The 21,436-nt window shown below is 39.7% G+C and overlaps 1 protein-coding gene across 1 annotated transcript in view; it reads right to left on the reverse strand.

Annotated features, from left to right (window-relative positions):
* The window catches only part of SPTAN1 (spectrin alpha, non-erythrocytic 1), a 68,553-nt gene that overhangs the window by 30,167 nt on the left and 16,950 nt on the right, over positions 1 to 21,436 (reverse strand). The window contains exons 9-29 of the mRNA XM_042781455.1: positions 20,018 to 20,155; positions 19,410 to 19,520; positions 18,530 to 18,607; positions 18,242 to 18,397; positions 17,814 to 18,018; positions 17,081 to 17,262; positions 16,494 to 16,737; positions 16,174 to 16,296; positions 15,381 to 15,598; positions 14,458 to 14,550; positions 14,012 to 14,146; positions 12,574 to 12,722; positions 11,478 to 11,537; positions 10,142 to 10,340; positions 9,408 to 9,512; positions 8,976 to 8,999; positions 8,456 to 8,491; positions 4,865 to 4,912; positions 3,807 to 3,898; positions 2,609 to 2,753; positions 2,303 to 2,484 (exon numbers count right to left, since the gene is read on the reverse strand). Coding sequence (XP_042637389.1) covers positions 2,303 to 2,484; positions 2,609 to 2,753; positions 3,807 to 3,898; positions 4,865 to 4,912; positions 8,456 to 8,491; positions 8,976 to 8,999; positions 9,408 to 9,512; positions 10,142 to 10,340; positions 11,478 to 11,537; positions 12,574 to 12,722; positions 14,012 to 14,146; positions 14,458 to 14,550; positions 15,381 to 15,598; positions 16,174 to 16,296; positions 16,494 to 16,737; positions 17,081 to 17,262; positions 17,814 to 18,018; positions 18,242 to 18,397; positions 18,530 to 18,607; positions 19,410 to 19,520; positions 20,018 to 20,155 — 2,723 coding nt within the window. The remainder of the gene's footprint in view (positions 1 to 2,302; positions 2,485 to 2,608; positions 2,754 to 3,806; positions 3,899 to 4,864; positions 4,913 to 8,455; positions 8,492 to 8,975; positions 9,000 to 9,407; positions 9,513 to 10,141; positions 10,341 to 11,477; positions 11,538 to 12,573; positions 12,723 to 14,011; positions 14,147 to 14,457; positions 14,551 to 15,380; positions 15,599 to 16,173; positions 16,297 to 16,493; positions 16,738 to 17,080; positions 17,263 to 17,813; positions 18,019 to 18,241; positions 18,398 to 18,529; positions 18,608 to 19,409; positions 19,521 to 20,017; positions 20,156 to 21,436) is intronic.

The following is a 21,436-nucleotide window of genomic DNA, read 5'->3' on the forward strand; positions in this document are numbered from 1 at the left end:
ACAGATACATGCACGCTCATGTTCATCACAGCAGTATTTACAATAGCAAAAAGATGGAAACAACCTACGTGCCCATCAGCGGAAGAGTGGATGACCAAACTATGGTACATACACATACTGGAATGCTATGCAGCACTAAAGAATAATGTAGAGTCTTCAAAACATGTATAACATGGATGAACTTGGGAGAACATTATGCTGAGTCAAATAAGTCAATCACAGAAGGACAAATATAGCATTAGTTAGTTGTTTTGGAGGGTCAAGGAAAGATTTATATATGGAGGGAAACTTTCTTTGTTGGTTGCCGTGAGTGGGAGGGGAGGGGAGGGGACACTGCAAAAAAAAAAAAAAAAAAAAAAAAAATGCATTGACCCATGTCACTTTAGTTTTGTGTATTCCACTGTACCTAAGTTATATTTTAATAAAATGCATTAAAAAAAAACCAAAAAAACAAATGCTAGTGAGAGTGTGGAAAGACTGGAACCCTCATACACTGCTGGTGGGACTGTAAAATGGTGCAACCACTGAGAAAATGGTATAGTGCTTCCTTAAAAACCTGGAAATAGAAACACTGTAGGATCCAGCAATCCCACTATTAGGTGTATATTCCAGAGAAATAAGAGTTGTGACATAAAAAGATATATGTGCACCCACGTTCACTGCACCACTATTCACAATAGCAAAAACATGGAAACAAATGCTCATCAACGGAAGAATGGATCAACAAACAGTGACACATACACAATGGAATACTACACAATGTTAAAGAACAATGATGAATCTGCAAAATCTCTCATAATATGGATGAACTCAGAGTACATTATACTGAGTGAAATTAATCTATCATAAAAGGAAAAATATCATATGAGACCACTATTGTAAAAATTCAAGAAAATGTTTTCACAGAAAAAGAAGTATTTTTCAGTGGTTACCAGGGGTAGGTGGGGAAGGGAAAGAGAGAGAAAAAAAGAACGATGGGCTAGACCAAGAGACATTCTATAAGACAACTGGTCTGGACTCTTCAAAAATATCACCCTCATGATGAAGATCATAATCAATGTCCCTGAATTATATATGTGAAAACTGTTGAATTGGCAAATGGTTTGTCATGCATACTTTTACAATAACACACATACACATACAACATCAAACTCATGAAAGACCAAAAAAAAAGTGGGGCAAGGCATACTGTTCTAGATTAAAGGAGAAATAAGACTCCAAATCCAATGAGTAATTTCTGATTGAATCCTAGATCAAAAAATAAGCTATGGCTATAATACACATATTTTAAACAAATGCAAAAAAAGAAATACAAATGAAAATTAATTATTATTGAATTAATGTTAGATTTCTTGGGTTTGACAAAGGAAATTTTATGTAGAATGACCACATATTTGTTTATGTAGACACGGAGATCAAAAACCAAACCCAACCCACTGGCACTACCACGACACTGACTCATATTAACTCTGTAGGACAGGGCAGAACTGCCTCATAGGACTTCTAAGGCTGTAAATCTTTATGGAAGCAGACTGTCTCTTCTTTTTCTCACAGAGTGGCTGGTGGGTTCTAACCACTGACCTGGTTAGCAGTCCAATGCTTTAACTACTACACCATCAGAGCTCATATACAGATAGTTTAAAAATCTAGATATAGATACATGCTGAAGTATTTAGGGATAAAATGTCACATACCCGCAACTTATTTTCATGTGGTTCAGAAAAGCAAAAGTGTATGTATATGAAGAGATAAAGTAAATGCTACAAAAGTTAACGGCTGGCTACAGGCAAATGGTATATGAGTGTTCATTATATTATTCTTCCAACTTTTCCATAACCTTAAAATTTTTCTAAATAAAACCAGTAGGCAGGAAGACCGAGATCTATCTATATTAAGTGAAAATTGTTGTTGTTGTTATTTGCCATCAAGTTGGACCCAACTCATAGCGACCCCTTGGGTTTCTGAGGCAGTATCACTACGGAAGTAGATTGCCCCATCTTCCTTCCGAGGAGTGGCTGGTTTGAACCACCAGCCTTCCGGTTAGCAGTCAAGTGCCTTAGGCACTAAGATACCAGAGCTCCTAAGTGAAAATTAGGTCTGTGGAAAAAAAAAAATAGTGTTTGCTAGGGAAAAGTGTGTATGTGCATACATGTCTAGACAGAAAAAGACTTACTTTTGCCTTTTTGGTGTTCAGTACTGTTTGAATATTTTACATTGCGTATGTATTAAATCCAAAATAAAAACAACCATTAAAAAGAAGGTTCTACAGTCTAGAACTCTGTGCTAGTATTTTGCTTGTTACCGGAAATCACTAAGGAAGCGCTGCAGGTCATGGGAGTCACCCAGCTTGGCCTTGCGTTGGTCTGCACGTTTTCCCAGGCTGTTCCAGGCCTGGTTTAACTCGGTGCATTTTTCCTGTAGGTCCTCTGCTGACTCAGGATGGGACTGGATTAAGCGTTCTGCTGTTTCTCCAAGGGAATTTACCTATAGGAAGATGGTGGTTAAGAATTCAAGAAACAAGGAAGTTCTACTCTGCAAAAAAAAGACTGCAACCATTCTAGCTCTGCCTTGGGCAGGAATGTCAGAAAATGACTTTGTATCCTCTCACCTTGTCGCCAAGAGCAGCGAGGTCTCTCTCAAAGCCCTCATGCTTGCGCTGCAGGGCTTGGACACTAGCTAGATCATGGCCATAATTGTCTGTGTTTAGCGCCTGATTCTTCTCTTCAATCCATTCTTTGGTTTCATCCGCATCTCTATAGGCGAGACAGACACATTCAAGTTAACAAATGGTTAAGTACATCTGCTTTGATTACAGGGTAAATGCAGGGATGTAGTTTATTTAGTTGGCATTTGTACATTTGTTAGTTACTACCACCAACAGCAATAAACAGGGCTTTGGACCAGTATGAACTGGTTCAGTCACGGCCAATCCAATGAACTGGGAAGGACTTGAATTTATAAAATGTGAGCATGCTGGAATGGGAAATTTGGATCTGTTCTAATTTCACTTCATTGGCTATGACTGAACAGAGATGATGTGGTTTGCAGCCCTGCCAGAGAACATGCACTCCTTCACTCAGCAGGATTTACCAAGCACCCACTTGTGTCAGATATATCCCAGTTGCTGAGAGCACTAGTATCAACGAGATCCAACTCAGCGTTCTCAGTCAGGAAGTTTAAATTTAAAGCAGGGCTTCAACCTAGTTCATTCTGGTTCAACTCCCTGCTGAGAGTTTGCATTTCTACCTCAGATATACTGAATCACAGCCTACATTTTAACAAGATCCCCAAGTTTCTCTTTTTTTGATCAGTAACAGATACCAGTAATTTAATTTTTTTTAAATTTTAATGTGATTTGGGTGAAAATTTACAGAGCAAATTCATCTCCCATACAGCAGTTCACACACACTGTCTCATGACATTGACTATAATCTCCCAAATGCAACAGCTCTCCTCCCATTTCCTCCCTATAGCCACCTCTTCTCCGTGTCCTCCTCTACCACGCACTCCTGCCCAGAGCTGTCTCCTTGTGCACACACAGCCACAAGACCCCCAGGAGGCTCTTATAAATCCCCCCGGGTGATTACTACGTATACATAAGGGTCACAAGAATCAGCTGGAGATCTTGTTAAAAGATACATTCTTACTTTAGTATTTCACAGGGTGGAAATACAAATCCTTAGCAGGGAGTTGAACTAGAATGGACCCATCTGAAGCCCTGGTTTGAAACTAATTGATCAACGTAAATTCACAAACCTGATAGTCGACTGTTTTTCTCTTTTCCAGAGCTGGGATGGCCTCCTTACCTGTGGAACCTCTGTACTTCATGGGCACTGCCTAAGAGCTGGCTCCGCTCCTCAGCCAGCTGCTGCAGGGACCGCCAACGCTCATTCAGCTCCTGCAGGACGACAGCAGAGTGTCAGCTGTGCTGCACCCCTGTCTGTCATATCCTCACAGAAGAGGACTCTGGATGAAGGTCTGAGGCTCAGTGTGAAAGGAATTAGAGCACCTATGATTCCTATTTGCAACCTTTCTAGTTGAATAAATTAGTGTGCAAATTTCAACAAAATCCGAGAAAGTCAGAACCAAGCCAAAGCTTGCTATACCCAGTGGCTTGGACATTCTGTAAGAACCAAACTACGAACTGCTTTTAACAGCAGAAGGCACAACTGACTTGTCCTCTCTCTCAACTCCTAGCCTGGTGCCTGGGATGTAGTGGCAATAATCAAGTGAATAAATTCCAAAGAGTTCCACTGCCTTTAAACATTTAACATAGCTACATCATTCAGCCAGAGCAGGCCTGAAAAAGCTGGGTTATCATGAGACCACCTTGTACAGAAAGAAAGCAAACCTCCTTGCAGAAATAAAGTAAAAGTCACAAAAAAAGTTAACGGTTGACCATATACATATACACCAAGAATGGAATCTGTGAGGAGGCAAGAAAAGCATTTATTGCTTTCCTGAGAATACACCCCTGACAGATCCCAGCCCTACTGGAAACCAAAGGGAAGGCAACTTCATTGTTAAGAATTAAATTTTTCAAAATGGAAAGTGTCAGTGATTTAGAAAAAAAAAAAGAGGACCAAGGACATTAAAAAAAAAAATGCAGGCTATTTCTTCAAGCTTAGAAAATACCAATACCTCCAAGAGTAGAATTTATAGCTTAGAACTGGCAAATTTTTGACCAGAAAAGCCAACAAAGCCACTCTGCTGCCATGAAGGGTACTGATATACGTCTGGAACACTCCTGGCTCCAGAAGAGTCAGAAGTGCTACAATAAACTAGGACAAGAGCTCTACTACAGACAAGGAAGGAGAGTAAAGAAAACTGGGGAGGGGGACAAGTACTAGTAACTGTTTCTTACCTTGATAGAATTAAAGGTGGCCACTGTGTGAACCATCAGGCGAGCAGACTATATAGGGAAGAAAGCAGAGAACAAAACTAATCATGTGTCTGCCAATTAAGAGACAAAAATCTGAGATGTAAGTGCCATTAATTAGGTCCCAATCATCAACCAAGATTATCTTTAAGGGATACTGTCAAATTTCTGAGCAGAGACATTAATGAAAGAACCAAAAGAAAGTCATGAAAAAAATTCCAAGTGCACAGTTAGAGCTAGCTCACTGATTTTATCCAGTGAACAGTGAAGAGAGAGTGGCAAAACCGTAATTATAACCACCAGTTGGCCACAAACCATAAATCATTAGTTCAAAGACTAATGATTAGAGCCTTTTTCTTGTTCATCCCACAGGAAGAATACTTCACTAAACACACACTCAGTTTAGCAAGTGTGGGTAGCTGAGATTATTTACACCATCAAGTGCACTAATAATCAATTTCATTTCTATTTATGATTATCGATAGGAGCTCTGGTGGCATAGTGCCTAAGGCATTTGACTGCTAACCAGAAGGCTGGTGGTTCAAACCACCAGCCACTCCTCTGAAGGAAGGTTGGGTAATCTACTTCCCTAATGATATCGTCTCAGAAACCCAAGGGGGGGTCATCACTATGAATCAGATCCGACTCGACGGCAGTGAGTTTGGTTTTGTCGGTTCATTTTAACAGTGTCCCTTTGAATCAATGTGTGGTAGAGTTAAGGTTCTGTGTCCACCTGGCTGGGCCTGGTTGAGTAGCTGGGCAGCTGGTATAGTTATTCGCCATGATGAGACTGGCAATCAACTCCATGGTGGGATCTACAACCAGCTTTAGGGAGGTGGTCTGCTCCCTGTATATAAGCAGCAGCTTTTGGAACGGTCTCTAGCTTATAGTACGCTTGAACCCTGCATGTAGCCAAGTCGTTGTTCAGCAGCCTGCCATGCTCTGCTGAGCTTGGGACTTTCAATGGACTTAAATTAATGGCCTGCCATGTGGTTTGGTAACATAAGGACTGTGCCTTTTTACTTGTCAACCTTGAGCTTGTCAGTCTCAGCAGCCAGCAGCTGTCTGAGTAAAGAAAAGCCTCTAGCTCCAGTGGGCCGGGAGCAGGAGGCAGAGCTGAAGCCCAAGATTGAGGGGCTTTCACCCAGCCCCTAGAGCCTGGCACTTTAAACTCGGACTTAAAGCCTCCAAATTTTAAGAATAAACTCGTTTGTTCAAACCATTCCATTTGTGATATATTGTTGTCAGAGAGGCACTAGGTAGGTAACCAGAACAGAAGGCAATAGCCCTACCGATGAAAAAGAAAAACCAGTGCCATCAGCTTTCTTCTCAACCTCTTATAAAAAATAAATGTCCTATGGAATGGAACTAACTTTGTTGGTTACCAGGGATGGGAAATATATATATACATACATACAAACACACACACACACACACACACACACACATATCCAGACACCAAAGATTATTAGTGGTTACTATGAGTAGGAGGGAGGAAGAAAGGGGAAGCTTTTGTTTGCAGGGCATGAGTTTATACTAATGGTGGGAATATTTTGGAAAGGAACAGTAATAATAGTGGCACAACATGAAAAATATCAATATCTCTAAGCTGTAAATGTAAATGTAAAATGTAGTATCTTGTGTTTTCACTGCAACAAAAGTAAAAGAAAGAAAGAAATGTCCTTTGGGATCTTAGAGCGCCCTCAGTTTTACCTGGAAGAAACAACTCTTGGTAGGAATTCTAACACCCGTACTCCTTCCTATATGTAAAAAAAGGAGAGCCTAAGCATCAATGGAGGGAAGTAAAGCTCTTATCTCTTCTTAAGAAAAACCAAGTGACATTTTCAGCCAGTGTGGATGTGTGCAGGGCTCAGGAAGTAGAGAGTCACTGTTTTTAACACTTTTTAGGATGTTCATAAAGATCTAAAATACATCTCTGAAATAAATACTTATGTTACCAGGAAAACTCTGTTGGAAGATCAGATAGGTAAGGTTGCTGCCCACTTATATTCCCCATGACAAATTTCGTTATATATATATTTAAAAAAATAAGACTGAGAAAGGTGAATCAAAGGAAAAATTATTCCCTGCCTCCATTTGGAGACCTTCTTATTTAACAAGCAAAACAGTTAGAGCCAAGTTGGATGAAGGAGGCCAGAAGAAAGAGCTTCTTCAGCTTAGGTCCTCAGACAAAATGACTTAGCAGGGAAAATGATTAATTTAGGATGCTTGATGGTATCTGTGGTGTTAAGTTTCTTTTGATTTAGATCTTTATGCTTTCTTTGTATTTCAGGAAAATGTACTTTTATAAAGTGCAAATCTCCCTAACTTACCTACAGCTCAAGTGAAATATTCTTCAACAACTGGGTCAAAAGGGAAGACACCAGAACTGAGACTTAGGCAAAACGTTTCATAATCATGACTATAAATACTTCACATTTAAAAAAACAAAAACAAACAAAAAAAAAAAACACTTCTCCCCTGTCCTCTTGGTCTGAATTATGCCCATTCTGGCCAACCACCACACCTTGATGTCTTGGAATACTTTCTACCTTCAGTGGGTACATCTCTTGTCCCTTCCTTTACATATCTCCTCAGAACTAGTAATCTTCTATGAAGCCTTTCTTAGGCCACAAAGAGAAAGCAGTCAGGCAGATGATAAATGGAAAGTGTACAAGTATCACCCTCCTGACATTCTCTACCATTTTCCTGTTCATGTCTCTTTGGAATGCAAGCCTATTGGTGGAACAATGCCCGACCATGAAGCACCACGCCTAGAAGGTATACTCAGGAAACAATATGGGTAACATGCAATTTAGCTGTGTGGCCGCTGTTGTCATATCTACTGCAATGCAGTGAATGATGGCCCTTCTAGCCATAGTTTTTGTGATCCACACAATGATTAAGACTATGCAAATAAGGTGCTTTTGGCCCACCAAGGGGATTAGACAGCTTGCTGCTAATGCAAGCAAGGTGCATGGAACCTGTCATTTGCTAATGCAAAAATGGTATATAGAATTCTATTGAGGTGACTGGTTAGTACAGCAGTTTGGAAAAGTCTGGACATTCAGACATCTTTAACCTCTGCCTCATATAAGTAGGCCCTGTGCTAATCATTATAAGACAAATTATTCATTTATTCACACAATCTGCAAGACAAGTGACCTGGACTCAAAAAAGCCAATTTCATCAATCAGTTCTACCTTACCTTGTGGGATAGAGCAGAACTACCCCATAGTGTTTCCTAAGCTATAATCTTTATAGGAGTGGACTGCCAGGTCCTCTCTCCTGCAGAACAGCTAGTGGATTCAAATGGCTGGACCTTTTAGTTAGCAGCTGAGTACTTAACCAACAAACCACCAGGACTCCTTAATCATACTGAGCACTTAAATGTGATCACTTTGCTTGTGTATATTAATACATTTCAAGATGTAACACATTCAAAGAATATAAAACCAGGGTCAGAAAGAAATAAGTCCAGAAATGACCAAAGGCTCAAAAAAGCACAAACAGGAAAAGGACATAAAGCATTTTTTTTTGTGCCTATTAAACCTTTGGAAATGAAGGAATTCTTACCTTCCACGGGGAAGCTGTCTTGGAATCAGCTTCATCCTAATTCAGAAAAGGAGGCATTTAGTCTGTATAAAACAAACCAGTACCCCTACCTTTTCTTTTAATGCCCCTATTACTTCCGCAGGGGGAGTACACAGATAATTTAACCAGAAGAGCTTATCACTGGTTGCTAGCAAGTTGCAAGGTTGGTTGAGATTAAGCAAATAGGAGAAAAACTCCCATTTTCTATCCCAGTAATATTGCTGAGAATAAGAAAACTGACTAACAAAACTATCAACTTTTCTTTATGTCATATTCACAGGATCCTTTCAAAAGGGATAATAAACAAAAATAAATGATAGGCATGGGAGAAATTTTAGAAAACTGAAGGGATGAAAAAAACTTTTTTCGTCTTTTGGAGAGCAGCAAATGGAAATCAACTTCTGGTACTTCTTTTCCACAGGTTTTTATACTCTGACTTTATAGTCTTCCAAGATCTAAGCTTTCTCATGTTCAAGTCCCAAAAAGAGCATCTGGTACTTACCCTGGGCATCATGCCATACACCTCCTACAAGGTGAAAGGGAAACCAGTGTTATTATACACCTCTTAAGAATACTAATTACTGTTAAACTTGCAAAGAATTACAAGAAGGCATATAAAAATGCTGGAGGTTTTTAAAGTCTACTACAGAGACCAAGTATTTACATGTAAATATCTTTTATTTATAAGGAACTCACAAGTTCATTATTGGTTAAGGGCTATATAAACATTACGCAACTTTTACGTATTCAACAGGCTTTCTCTACTATATGAAGGCAAAGGATATTGCCCCAAGACAAAACGGTTTAGGTCATGTGGTCTATACCCAAGGCACAATTCTGTACTATAAACTGCTGCTTGTTGGGCTATGAAGGACACAGGAATCAAGTTGCCTTCATATGGCAACAAAGTCTCATGCAAGTTTGGGATACCCACCTGCTGCTGTACCGCCTGCACCTCCTCTGCCATTAGACCTTCAGACTCCAGGTCTTCAGCCACTTTGTTAATGTCCTTCAACCGTGATTCATTGGCCTTCAGATCCTAGAACAAGAGCCACACAGCAAATCAAAGGAGGATGATACCAACATTCTGAAAAGACAAAGCATTCAATTTCCATTCAACAGATATCCTATGAACTGGCTTTTCTTCTTGACAGTGACCTAAATCAGGAAGCACAGCTTGCCACTAAGAAACAAAGTAACAGGGTATTGGCAATAGTCTGTTTCAAATTTACTTAGTTAACTATAGTTAATGAACACTATTCTGCTCCAATGGATATTTTTGGAGTGAAAGGGAGGAAAGAATGTTTTTAAAATTTGATGAAATTTGAATGCCTAGCCACTATGGGGAAAAAAAAAACACATTTTCAGCTGGTTATAAGAATATTTTTATACCTTTTTATATTTTAGTTTTAGAAAAGTTCTTAAGATAGCACGTAATGAGAACTGCATTTCTTTGTTTGAAACAAAAATTGGTCCATGAAACTAAGCTGACTTAAGAAAAGTGTGAAGGTAATTTAAGATGGAGAATAAGAAAAAAAGGCAGAATATAACACATTTCTTTTTTTTTTAATTTATGTAACACATTTTCATTATAGTAATCTGCAATCAAAGATCAAGAGGAATAAATCTTTAAACGATTTTTTAGCTCAGCTGTAAGACTTGCCACACCTTCTGGAAGTCATCGAACTTCTTCTGTAGCACCTCAACCTGCTCCAAGTCTGCGCCGACCTCCTCACTTGTCAGAGCAGCCTCCTTCTCATTGATCCACTGCTGTAGTTCATTCGCTTCCCGGAACAACATAAACTTCTTGCAACTTTTCTCCAACATGCCTTTACGTTTCTCACCCAGTTCCAGCAGAGAATGGTATCTGATATAATTCAAAAGGGTGACAAGAAGGGGCAATAAAGGCAGTTAGCTTACTACAGAAGATACTAATATAAAGGCAAACCAGCAGGTTCTCCAACATGTGGATCCAAGGCTCTAAGTTTGTAATGATGATGCCCTAGTGACAAAGTATCAGAACGCAGATGACGAAGAAGCTCCCAAGTATCCACACTACAGCCTCGGGGACGAGCAAATGCCATATTGTTCACAAATGGAACACCAGACACACACGTTCTCAGGCTAACTCTGCACTTAGGACAGCACAACCACAAATGACTAGAAACAAGTGTTTAGGACAATTAACACGGGGTTCATGTGACTACAGCTGAGAGATGACATGAATGTTCTGAGCATAATATATACAGAAATTCGTTTTCTTCTGTTTATAATTCTCCAAACAGTCCCCAAGGGAGGGCAGTGGGAGAGGGTACACTGAGCTGTAAAACAGCCTGATACAGGATGTTTCTATCTCTGGATCAATAGAAAATTTCTAAAATAATATTTTTCAAAGTTTTGGCAACTTCATAAGGAAAATCAGGTAGAATACAGAGTATCTCCATCACTGTTTTATGGAAGATTTATTAAGAAGAATCAAACTATTCTTATCCTTAGAAATGAAAATACTGAAGACTGAATCCCAACTAGGCTTTGGAAATGTGAAAATGACAAACTCAGTAAAACCAAGCTAAAGATTTTAAAAAAATGACCATCAAATCTAAGCTTCCCAAACTGGAATAAAAAAGCAGTAAGTTACCAAGTAACAGAGCTCTTTAATAAAAGCAGTTAATTTCCTTCCCACTAAGGAAGACTTCAGAATCAGCCATTAGGTTTGCTATTGACAGTGGCTGGCCCATCACAAAGAACCACAGGAGGGAAAACCAACAACACTATGAACACACAGCTGCACATGGAAGCAACCAATGAGATAACCAGCCATCAACTACATAGCTTCACCAAAACCTCTTCCCCTGGGAGCGAAAGCTGCTGCACAGAAACACAGTTGCTCCCACCACCTCATCTCTTCCGGATGAACAACTGGCTTCAAGAAAAGCGGCAGAAAGGGAATGGACAGGTATAGCAATGGACACAGGGTGCTCAGCAAGGCCTTTGGCCTACTCACAGTTCTTCCACCTGTTTCATACGCAGGGATACACTGCCGGCCTCCTTAGTTATGCGTGTCCTGCACAAAGGGGCACAGCAAAAGCATGCACAAATTAGTGGGATTAATCTACAGGAATGAAAACCAGCAGCTCCAAATGGTGCCATGATGGTGGATGTTTTAAGGGGGGAAATTAGGGAGTCATTCAAAAGCTATTAGAAGCAAACAGGCCATGAATGAAATCACAGTAAAGAAGCAGGAAAATTAAATTTTAGAGTTAGTTCACCTTCACTTTCCTGAAAATTCTGCCATGTTTAAGGCAGTAGATTTTCCTATGCTGGAAACACCAGTAATTTCACAGAACAAGGCCAGGGAACAATGATTACTCTTAAAAAGAAATTTTACTGAGAGCTAAACAACTTTAGCAATATATTTAGTCCACATTTTTGCTCTCACATTTACGATCCAAGCCACTGGAAAGAATACAAACCAAAACCTCTCATTCTTGTCTCAGTAGTAACAGTTTATAAGTATACAAATAATTCTAATTTTTTCAGGGATCACTAGGGTCAGAAAAATTCAATTATTCTAAATTCATGGGAATGTATTTTATGTATTATTCAAGCGTTCAGAACTGATTTCATTAGAGGAATAAGATTTGCCATAAAAGGAGGATACATATCATCAGTACAGTTTAACTACATGGAAAGAGGATAGAACCATTTCATAAAAAATAAATTCTATTTTGGCAGCTGTGGTAGAAAGAGAGGCTCTCCAAGCAGCCTTTTAAAAAAGGCAGAGCTGTAGACCACTGAATTTCAGAAAGCTCAAATCAAAGGACTAAGGTTAAGATGGTAATCATGCTGTTTAGAAAAAGAAACCCATGAACACAGTCAGGGGGGGACACACAATAAAACATCAGTTATGATTTTAGCTTCAAATGGGCATTCTGTGGGTTAAAAATTACTTGGGGAAAGCAGGAAGAGTGCGCTCTTCAGTGTAGATGGGCATCAGAAGAACATTTGTTCTAGGAACCTCAGGACTAAACCCGTATGTGATGCAGATTAAACCCCTTGTGGTGCCTGGACCTTTGTGATCTGACCATATCTGCCCTTACTGATTGTCAATTTGCTCCTGCCGCAGCGCTATGCTGCCTTGCTCCTCCAGGAGATTCTCCCGTGATGCTGACTGGGCGGGGTCCAATTTCTTCACATATGCAGCTGGCACAAAACCCTGACGGTCATTCACTTCTACTTTCCACCAGTCCTGAATAAAAAAAAAAAGGTGAGAACTGAAAACAATTTTGTTGTTGTCGTTGAATATATACACAGCAAAACCTACAGCAATTCAACAATCTCTACGTGCACAATTCAGTAACCCTGATTACATTCTTTAGGTTATGCAACCATTCTCCTAAAATTCTTTGAGTAGGGGAGAATCCAAGGCCTGTGTATACGTGTCTACACAGTCACAATAAATAAAGTTCTAATCATTTAAAAAGAATCACGGACGGTCAAAGTCATTGCATAAAGACTGAAATTTTGGCCCTTTGTATGACCTGTCAAGCATGGGGAATTCATGCATGAAGTAGCAATGATACCTAAACATGAAGGACAGCCTTCTCTTTGCTTAGACACTCCACAACTGTGCTACCCAATACTGTACCCACTAGCCATATGTGGCTATTTAACTTTAAATAAATTAAATACAATAAAAAAAAATTCAGTTCTTTAGTCACATTAGGAACATTCAAGTGCTTCATCACATGTGGCTGGTAGCAACTGTATGGGTAGCACAGACATAATATTTCTATCCTCACAGAAAGTTCTATTGAACAACATTGCTTTCAAATAAACAAGAGTCTGACCAGTGGGGTTGGTTTGGGGGGAAATTAAAGTCAACAAAAAGATATGAATCACATGCTTCCTCAAATTCTCATGACTTAAGGTAAACTGGGGGTGTGGGAATAGGGTAGTTCTTAATAATGGCTGAGAAAATTTCTCTAGCCTTAACCAAGTTGGGAGGTAGTATCCTTTGCGATTAGTCATATAATATGTAGAGTTTCATGTGCCTCATTTCAAATTCACTGTCAAACCAGAATGTGGCAAGGAAGACAGGCTAATGAACCAAGCAGTATTGAACTTGGAGAAGACAAAGTCTATGGGGTGATGTCTTCAACAGCTGTCTTTAACCATCTGTTACGGTGAGATGCAGCTGTACATACTAGGTTAAGAACCAACATGTACAAGTTAAAGATGCAGACTTTGTCTCAGAGAGGAAGGAATTCTGTCTGCATATATTTTGTCATGAAAACGCTACCCTTGAGAGTATGACTCTATACTACTTGCAGGTATTCAAGAAAACTGATTATCTTCTTGACCATATGCAGTACAGGATAAACCTATACTAAGTGGAAGATTAGACTAGGAATATAGTACCTCTTTAAATTCTAAACTAGCTTTATTTGGGGGCAGTTCAACCATGCAAAGGTATCTAAAGGAGCAAACATGGCGATAGTGACAGAAACACACACACTATCACTTTCTATGCCTTGCCTTGTTAGTGCTGTTGAGTAAGGTGAGAATATCTCCTTTTTTCATGGTGACCTCTCGAGGACTCTTCTCCTGATAGTCATAGAGAGCCAAGACCAACTCCTTCCCAGTCTCATCATCCATAGGGGCCACTTGTTGCTAAAAATCCAAAGGAAGGGCAAAGATGGTTTAAAGGATACCCGTGGTGTGTCATCTAGGGATACAACAGACCCCAAGTTCAAATGTACTAAATACACATTTATGAGAGTTCTTCCCAGAAGCTATCAGTACAACCTCATTCAAGAACTTTAGCTGCTTATCATTAAGAAATCTTCTATGAAACTACATGTAAGCCTCTATGTCACAAGAATGTTGTGTAAAACTATAATACCCGCTGGTAATATCCCAAGTTCCTCAATGTTCCCTGCCCCACAGATAACCCATAAATGCTGAAACAAAGCCAAGTTTACCCGGCATGACTGAGCTTGCTCTCGCAAAGCGTGAATACTGCTGCCGTAGGCGCTGAGATCCGACATCAAAGCTTCATGTTTCTTTAGCAGAGCCTGAAACCACAATCACACATGGAGCATCTGCACAAGGAGTCTGAGCCTGCTACCTTCAGTACCTCATCAACATGCTATCTTGTTTAATTACATGATGATTTGTTCATCTTCCACCCTGTACTTTCCTTTTTTCTAAATAAACTTTTGGGGGAAACATTAACTATGGCATATAATAGTATTTTTCACTATCCTTTTATATACTTAATTACATTATACTTCAAACATATAAAGACATGAGGGCACTTTCACATGGTCCAGGGAATCCAACACACATCTTAAGAACTACAACGTTACACCAACAAAGGAGCTGGCTATCCAGACTGCCCTCCTTGATGACATATCCCTTCTATCTCCACATTTGGTGCTGTATCACTTCCCACCACTACCATTTTCAAATCTTTTCTGTTCTCCTATCTTTTGGGAGAATCTATATAGCTCATGTCAATATTCAACTCATTCTGGTTTTTGTGATGGCTATACCAAGAAGAGGTTGTTACAGGAACAAGACCTAGACTTTTACAATTTAAGAGTTTTAGTCAAAAAAAATGACCAGCAAAAATTCACTCAAAAAAGTGTATGTGTGCACATGCTGGAGAGAATACTAAGAATGTCAAAAATATTAGTAACAGTTGAAGCTGGGGACAGGTAGTTTTCTTGCTACTTTTTAAGACTGATTTTCCATAGAGAAAAGTTAAAAAATAGATTCCAAAACACCTTAAAAAGTCAACAACTGGGATGCCACACATCATCATTTTTCCTAACTTGTTTCCAGTCCAAAGACCTGGCCAATTTCCCAGGTGAGTGCAATGCTTCCCAAACTCAGAGGCTACCTCAGCAGAATCCTCATCCTTCCCATAGTCAGTGCTGCCCACGATGGGCTCCTTTTCCCGCATCCAGGATTCGGCCTCGTTGGCATCAGCAAAGTACTGCTGGGCCTGCAGTGAGTCCTCGAGGTCCTGCCGACGCTGCGAGGCTTTGGATTTCAGTGACTCCCATTTCTGGTTCAGTTCATTAAGTTTGGCCTTCACATCTTCTGCAGCAAAATGTCCTGGAAGGTGGGTTGGGGGAAGAGAGGATCATGGAAAAAGTATGTTGATACATTACAGAAGGATTAAAAAAAAGTCTTTTGTGTGCTACAGAAGTTTCACTACTGAATTTTGGTGATCCAGATCCCTTTCACAACCCCAGGTTTTAAAAGAGGCTCTAATGCTTTAACAAATTGTCTCAATGTTTTTGCCTCCTCCAATCATGACCTCTGTCCAGATTCTAAGCAGCAGCTATCTCAAGCTGGCATTAGTAACGAATGCTATTAAAGAAATAATAAACATAACTGTGTGTCTCTGAGTTACAGAGACTTATAGAAGCCAGGCACAGTATGAGGCTCTTTAGCCACTTGATCTCATTTAATCATCACAACTACATTGAGAGTGTGTATTGTTATCCTTGTTACAGATAAAAAATATTGAAGCTCAAAGAGGTTAAGGTCTAACCAAGGTCATATAGTTAGGAAAGAATGGAGATGGTATTCAAATCCAGTCTTACTCAAGTCCATAAATTTAAGAGGAGATATGAAAACCAAAAGCAAAGCCATTTTCCCTGATCCTAATTTCCACACATGCTCACCTTCCTCCACCATGGCATTCCCCTTCTGTGTAACTGCTTTGATGCGAGGCTCGTGTCCAGCAATTTCTGCTTGTAAAGCCTGGTGCTTCTTTAGCAGATTCTGGACTCCAATCAAATCTTTGCCTGAAAGCAGAAACCACTCCCTAATCATCCAAGCCGTGAAAAGGTAAGTTAGCACTAACCTGTCACTCTTAGTTACCATCATAACGCCAGCTTAATAATTTAAACTTTACCCTGCTCATTCAGAGATGTGTCACCTTTATGCTACAAGACTATAGCCTTCTCTCAACTTGATTTCTATCTGATTGAGGTAGACTGACCTCTGTTGGTAGATGCAGCAATGGGTTCCTTCTCTCGAATCCATGTCTCCTCATCCTCAACATCACGGAAGAGCTGCTGCAAACGCAGAGAATCAGCCAGCTTCTGCTTTCGGGCAATCATGGGTTCCTTGAGAGCCTCATAGCGAGCGACAAGGGCCTCCTGCTTCTTCTTGATGTTTTCAGCATCAAAATGGCCAGCATCTTGGAATTGGCGGGCCTGAATGGTGATGCCATCGATTCGATCCTGGGAATGGGAGACGAGTCTTTAAAGGTTGGGCTAGTGTTGAGCAACTATGTTCTGGAGATTCCTAGAATGACATTTTTAGCTGTGATCTAAGTTTTTCAGAACAGGGTCCTTTTCTCACCCCTGAAAAAATCTTTTTGCCATCTTTTTACCCACATGGGGGTCCCAGAAAGCAGTATTATTTAATTTGAGAAGTGGATTGGGTTATATAGGGTTATCTAGGAAAATCAATACATTATATCCTTTCTAAAGCTAGTTTGGTCTTGAAATTGCTTGCTTTTTTCCCAAAGTTATTGATTCCGAATTCACTTGCCTCACCAAAAGCCCCAAATTCACACCCTACCTGGTGAGCAGCCACATCCGCCTCCAGTAGGGCGTGCTTCTTCTGGAGGTTCTGGACATTGGTGAGATCTTTGCCATAATCATCCGAGGCCAAGTGTCCTTCTACTTCATACAGCCACAGCTCAATATCTTCAACATTGCGATTAAACTGCTGCTGCTGATTGGCTTCACGAAGCTTTATGCCTAGTCAAAAGGCAAGGTGAAATTTCTATTTCTAACATTATTCCTTTACCATCACTGTTCATAAACTATGGTATCTTAGTAAAGAACTATGGGTTAGAATTTTAGTTTTATTTCTATCCCATAGTTAAGGAAAAAATAAATTCCAACCACTTGTCTAATTTCTAGAGGCTGAACTGGAAGCTGTTTGAAAAGCATGCTCACCTCCATAAGATAGGAGCGCTTGAAAATTTTATTAAATGCCCTTGGGTCAAAGCTAAACTTTTTTAGTAATGGGGCCCAATTCACTCAAGGCAGGTTGGTCAATATCTTCTTTATACTTAGGCCTCCCCCGCCAACCATCAGTAAGAATCTCCTATTCTTACTTCACCACATCTATAATTACAGCAAAGTACCAGAATCTGAGTAACTCCCTACACAAGAAAACAACCCTAAAGCCAAAGTGATCTTCCACTCACTTTAATTGAGTTGTATATGTTGCTAAAACAGTTAACTAGGAAAGAATATTTTTCCAAACATTCCTATCAGAATTCAGTGAAAACGTTTTCTCTTACCTTTCAGTTCAGTGGCCTCTAGCAGTTTCTTCCATAAAGTGATCACCTCATTCATGCGGGTTGCTACTTCATCCTTGGCATAGTGGTTGACATCAATCAGCTTTTGCCCTGCTTTCTCTAGGGCATCAATTCGGCTCTGGTTTGCTGAGAGCTCAGCCTCAAAAGCCTGATGCTTCTGTACTTTTCCTTGTAAGTTGGATGGGTCCTGCCAATAAAAGAAAGGGATTCTATCTGCTACCCAGATCAAGTCACCCTCATACCTATCTTTACAAGGACAAAGTATAAAACAGTCAGGTTGTTAAATGACATGGTTTTTGGAATCCCCTCTTTCTTTAGCTACAATTTATGATTTGTGACAGCTTCAGATAAATATTGTGACCTTAGCTTTACTAGCCCAGTACCACACAGCAGTGCAAACAGTACTACACCTTGTAAGCTTCATCTGTGGCAGTTTTCATTTTTTCGTTGACCCAACTCTTGAGCTCATCAGAATCACGGAAAAATTGCTGCAAGTGGAAGGAATCAGCCAGTTGGGCCCGGCGATACATGGCTCTCTCATGAAGGGCATTGCGACGGCTCAAAAGCTGAAAGACAAGGGGCCATGTGAATCTCTAGTTCTTACTCCCGATAACATTCCAGATGAAGACTTCAAAATCTGTCTTAGAAGGGATACCCAAGGACAGAAAAGAAGGAACAAAAAGAACCTGGAAACTTACAGCATCTCGACGAGTAGCCACATCTTCCATTGCATAGTGATTGTTCTGAATTAGCTTGGTGGCAAATTCATCTAATGCCTAGGAAGGAAAATAAGAGTTCTTCTCTAGTAAACATACAATCAGATGCCCTGGTGATACAGGGTTAAGCAGCTGGCTGCTAACCAAAAGGTCAGCAGTTTGAATCCACCAGCCACTCCCTGAGAGAAAGATGAGGCAAGCCTGCTTCAGTAAAGATTACAGCCTTGGAAACCCTATGAGACAGTTCTACTCTGTCCTATAGGGTTGCTATTAGTCAGAATTGACTTGAGAGCAATGGGTTTGGCTTTTTTGAAGAAGCAACTTGGTTACTAGAGAAGAATAACCGCTGAACAGGTCACAAAACACTTTAACAGAGATCAAACCTTAACAGAGATCAAAGTTCTCACTCTAAAGATGGCAATGACAACATTTCCCCCTTAACTTTTGAGTTTTTGCTTGATGTTATTAGTCAGATGTAACAGTATTATTCCAGCTCCATTCAAGATTGCAGGCATTAGCCGCAGCAAAATTTCCTCATAGGGGTCAGATGCAGATTAACATTCTTACAATTCCTACTTCTAAGAACTGTTTTCAAAGAGAAGAGCACCTCTTACATTAATTTTTAACTACTTTTAGTGAAAAATAAATTTTGATTTAGAGGTTTTTAGCAAGTAAATAACTTCATTTCAATAAAGTTATATGTATCTCCAACAAGATGGTATATTATCATCATGAGATTTTAAGCAGCTATAGGAGTGCCTTTAACACAGATCCTTCATCAGATAGGTTCAGAAACTTAGTAGAGACTTCTGGCTTACTCTAAGAACCATGAGAAGGCAGTGATAACAATAAGGGCTCTTACTGTAATCTTTTCTTCCTGGGCACTGAGGGATTTCTCAAAGTCCTCATGCTTCTTCAGAAGTGCTTCCACACTATCCAAGGAATCTCCCAGGTCTTCATTCAACAAGAATGCCTTGCAAAAGAAAGTAAGGTACTCAGAATACTGCCCTTTTTTGTGATCTTTTAAGATAGGAAACAAAGGATAATTTGGCCAAAATACAGAAAAGGGGAAAGGGATACTATAGCTATTAAACTCCTAGGATTTTCTCTGGAAAGCCTAAAAAATGCTTTTGGATTCACTTAAAAACCAATTCAACAATACCTTATTATTTCAATAAAATCCTTATTCCACATTATCCTGAAACTTTCTTCAAACAGCTTTTATTGATTCTATCAGACATAGATTGTTCTTTATTGAAAAGCAATTTTGTATCACTATATCCAATTACAACTTCTATGAGCCTCTTGTAATCTCAGCAGGGAGAGAACTAACACAGAAACTTTGTTCAGCTTCCTCTCCTGATTCAGAACTGAAATGGTACTGATTTCCTAAAATCAAGCAAACTATCTGAAAAGTTGATGAAACAAAGACTTCTCATTCATTTGGCAATGGTTTCACTCACATATTACCTCTTGTTTGCTCATCCAATTGTCAACTTGCTCGGTGTCTCGGTAGAAGAGCTGCAGGTCCATGCACTGCTCATACTGCTGCCTGCGCAGTTCCCACAGCTCCAGGAGGGCAGCTCTCTCATCAGAAAGGATTGTCAGCTTGGATGAAAAGAAAACAGAGTCCAGTTCACTAACTAAGATAAAATGACAATCCTAACCTAATGGCTTCTAGTCAAAAGTACCATGGTATTTCTACTCCTAATGTTAATCTTGAAGGCTTTTCTTCTGGTTTGTAAAAGGGGAGTAACACTCATTTGTATGTATAAACCACGTCACAAGAAATACTGAAATGCTGATCACCTTGTATATGTTTATGCTGAAAACAAGAGGGATAGTCCTGTTCTAACTAATCTATAATTATCTTATTGCCACATTATCAGAAATGATTCTAAATAAAAATGGTAAGCAAATTGTTAGGTAGAAGAAAAAAGAGTATCTATCTAAAAACGAGACAGTGTAAATGGAGTAGGGACTCTGAACTTAGAGAACTCAGCAGAGTACCTATAAAATGTTAAATAAACCCACAAATGCCTTATATGCAAATTTTAGGCTCCAAAGAAAATGAAAATAAAGTCTATGAAATGTCTTCTCTTAGTCTATAGAATAAAAAATCATTATTTATGTAATGTTCCTTGGGCAACTTTATACTCAAAGACACTTACATACATATAAACATAGTTCTATAAAAATTTATTGTCTCCTGGAGAGTTGTTGGACCTGTGGGCTCGGGACCATAGTCACAGGGAACCTTAAGCTCAACTGGCATAACATGCTACACAAAAACACTGTTCCATACTCTACTTTGGTGACTAGTAACTGAGAACTTAAAAGCTTGCAAGCAGCCATCTAGATGCAACAATGGCTATCCTCGGCCAGAGCAAAGAAGAATGAAGAAAACCAAAGACACATGGAAACAATTAGTCCAAGCCACTAGTACACAATGTGAACCTCGACCTATAAGACCATGAGACCAGAAGTACTAGACGGTGCTCAGCTACCATTGTCAACTACTCAAAGAGGGATCTACGTAGGAGATCCTGGATAGAGTGGGAGAACAACATGGAACAAAATTCAAAATCATTTTAAAAAAAAAGAAAAATAGGACCAGGTTTGCTGGTCTGATATAGCCTGATGGAACCACTTAGACTATGGCCCCTAGCTGTCCTTCGGGTCTGGAATTGAACTCACTTCTGTGGCTTGCAGCCAAACAAAAGACAGGCATATGAGCTGATCATTTACTTTAGGCAGATATATTCTTTGGAGAGATCAATCATGGGAGAATAGAAGGGCAGTGTATACATAGGGAGACAGCTCAGGAGGGTGGGAGTGCATGGAAGGAAGGACATAGGGAAGAGGTAACTATGGGGAGAAGTGGGAGGG

Source organism: Orycteropus afer, unplaced genomic scaffold, assembly GCF_000298275.1.
Source record: "Orycteropus afer afer isolate SDZICR_OR568_19922 unplaced genomic scaffold, OryAfe1.0 scaffold00123, whole genome shotgun sequence".
In the NCBI taxonomy this organism is placed as follows: domain Eukaryota; kingdom Metazoa; phylum Chordata; class Mammalia; order Tubulidentata; family Orycteropodidae; genus Orycteropus; species Orycteropus afer.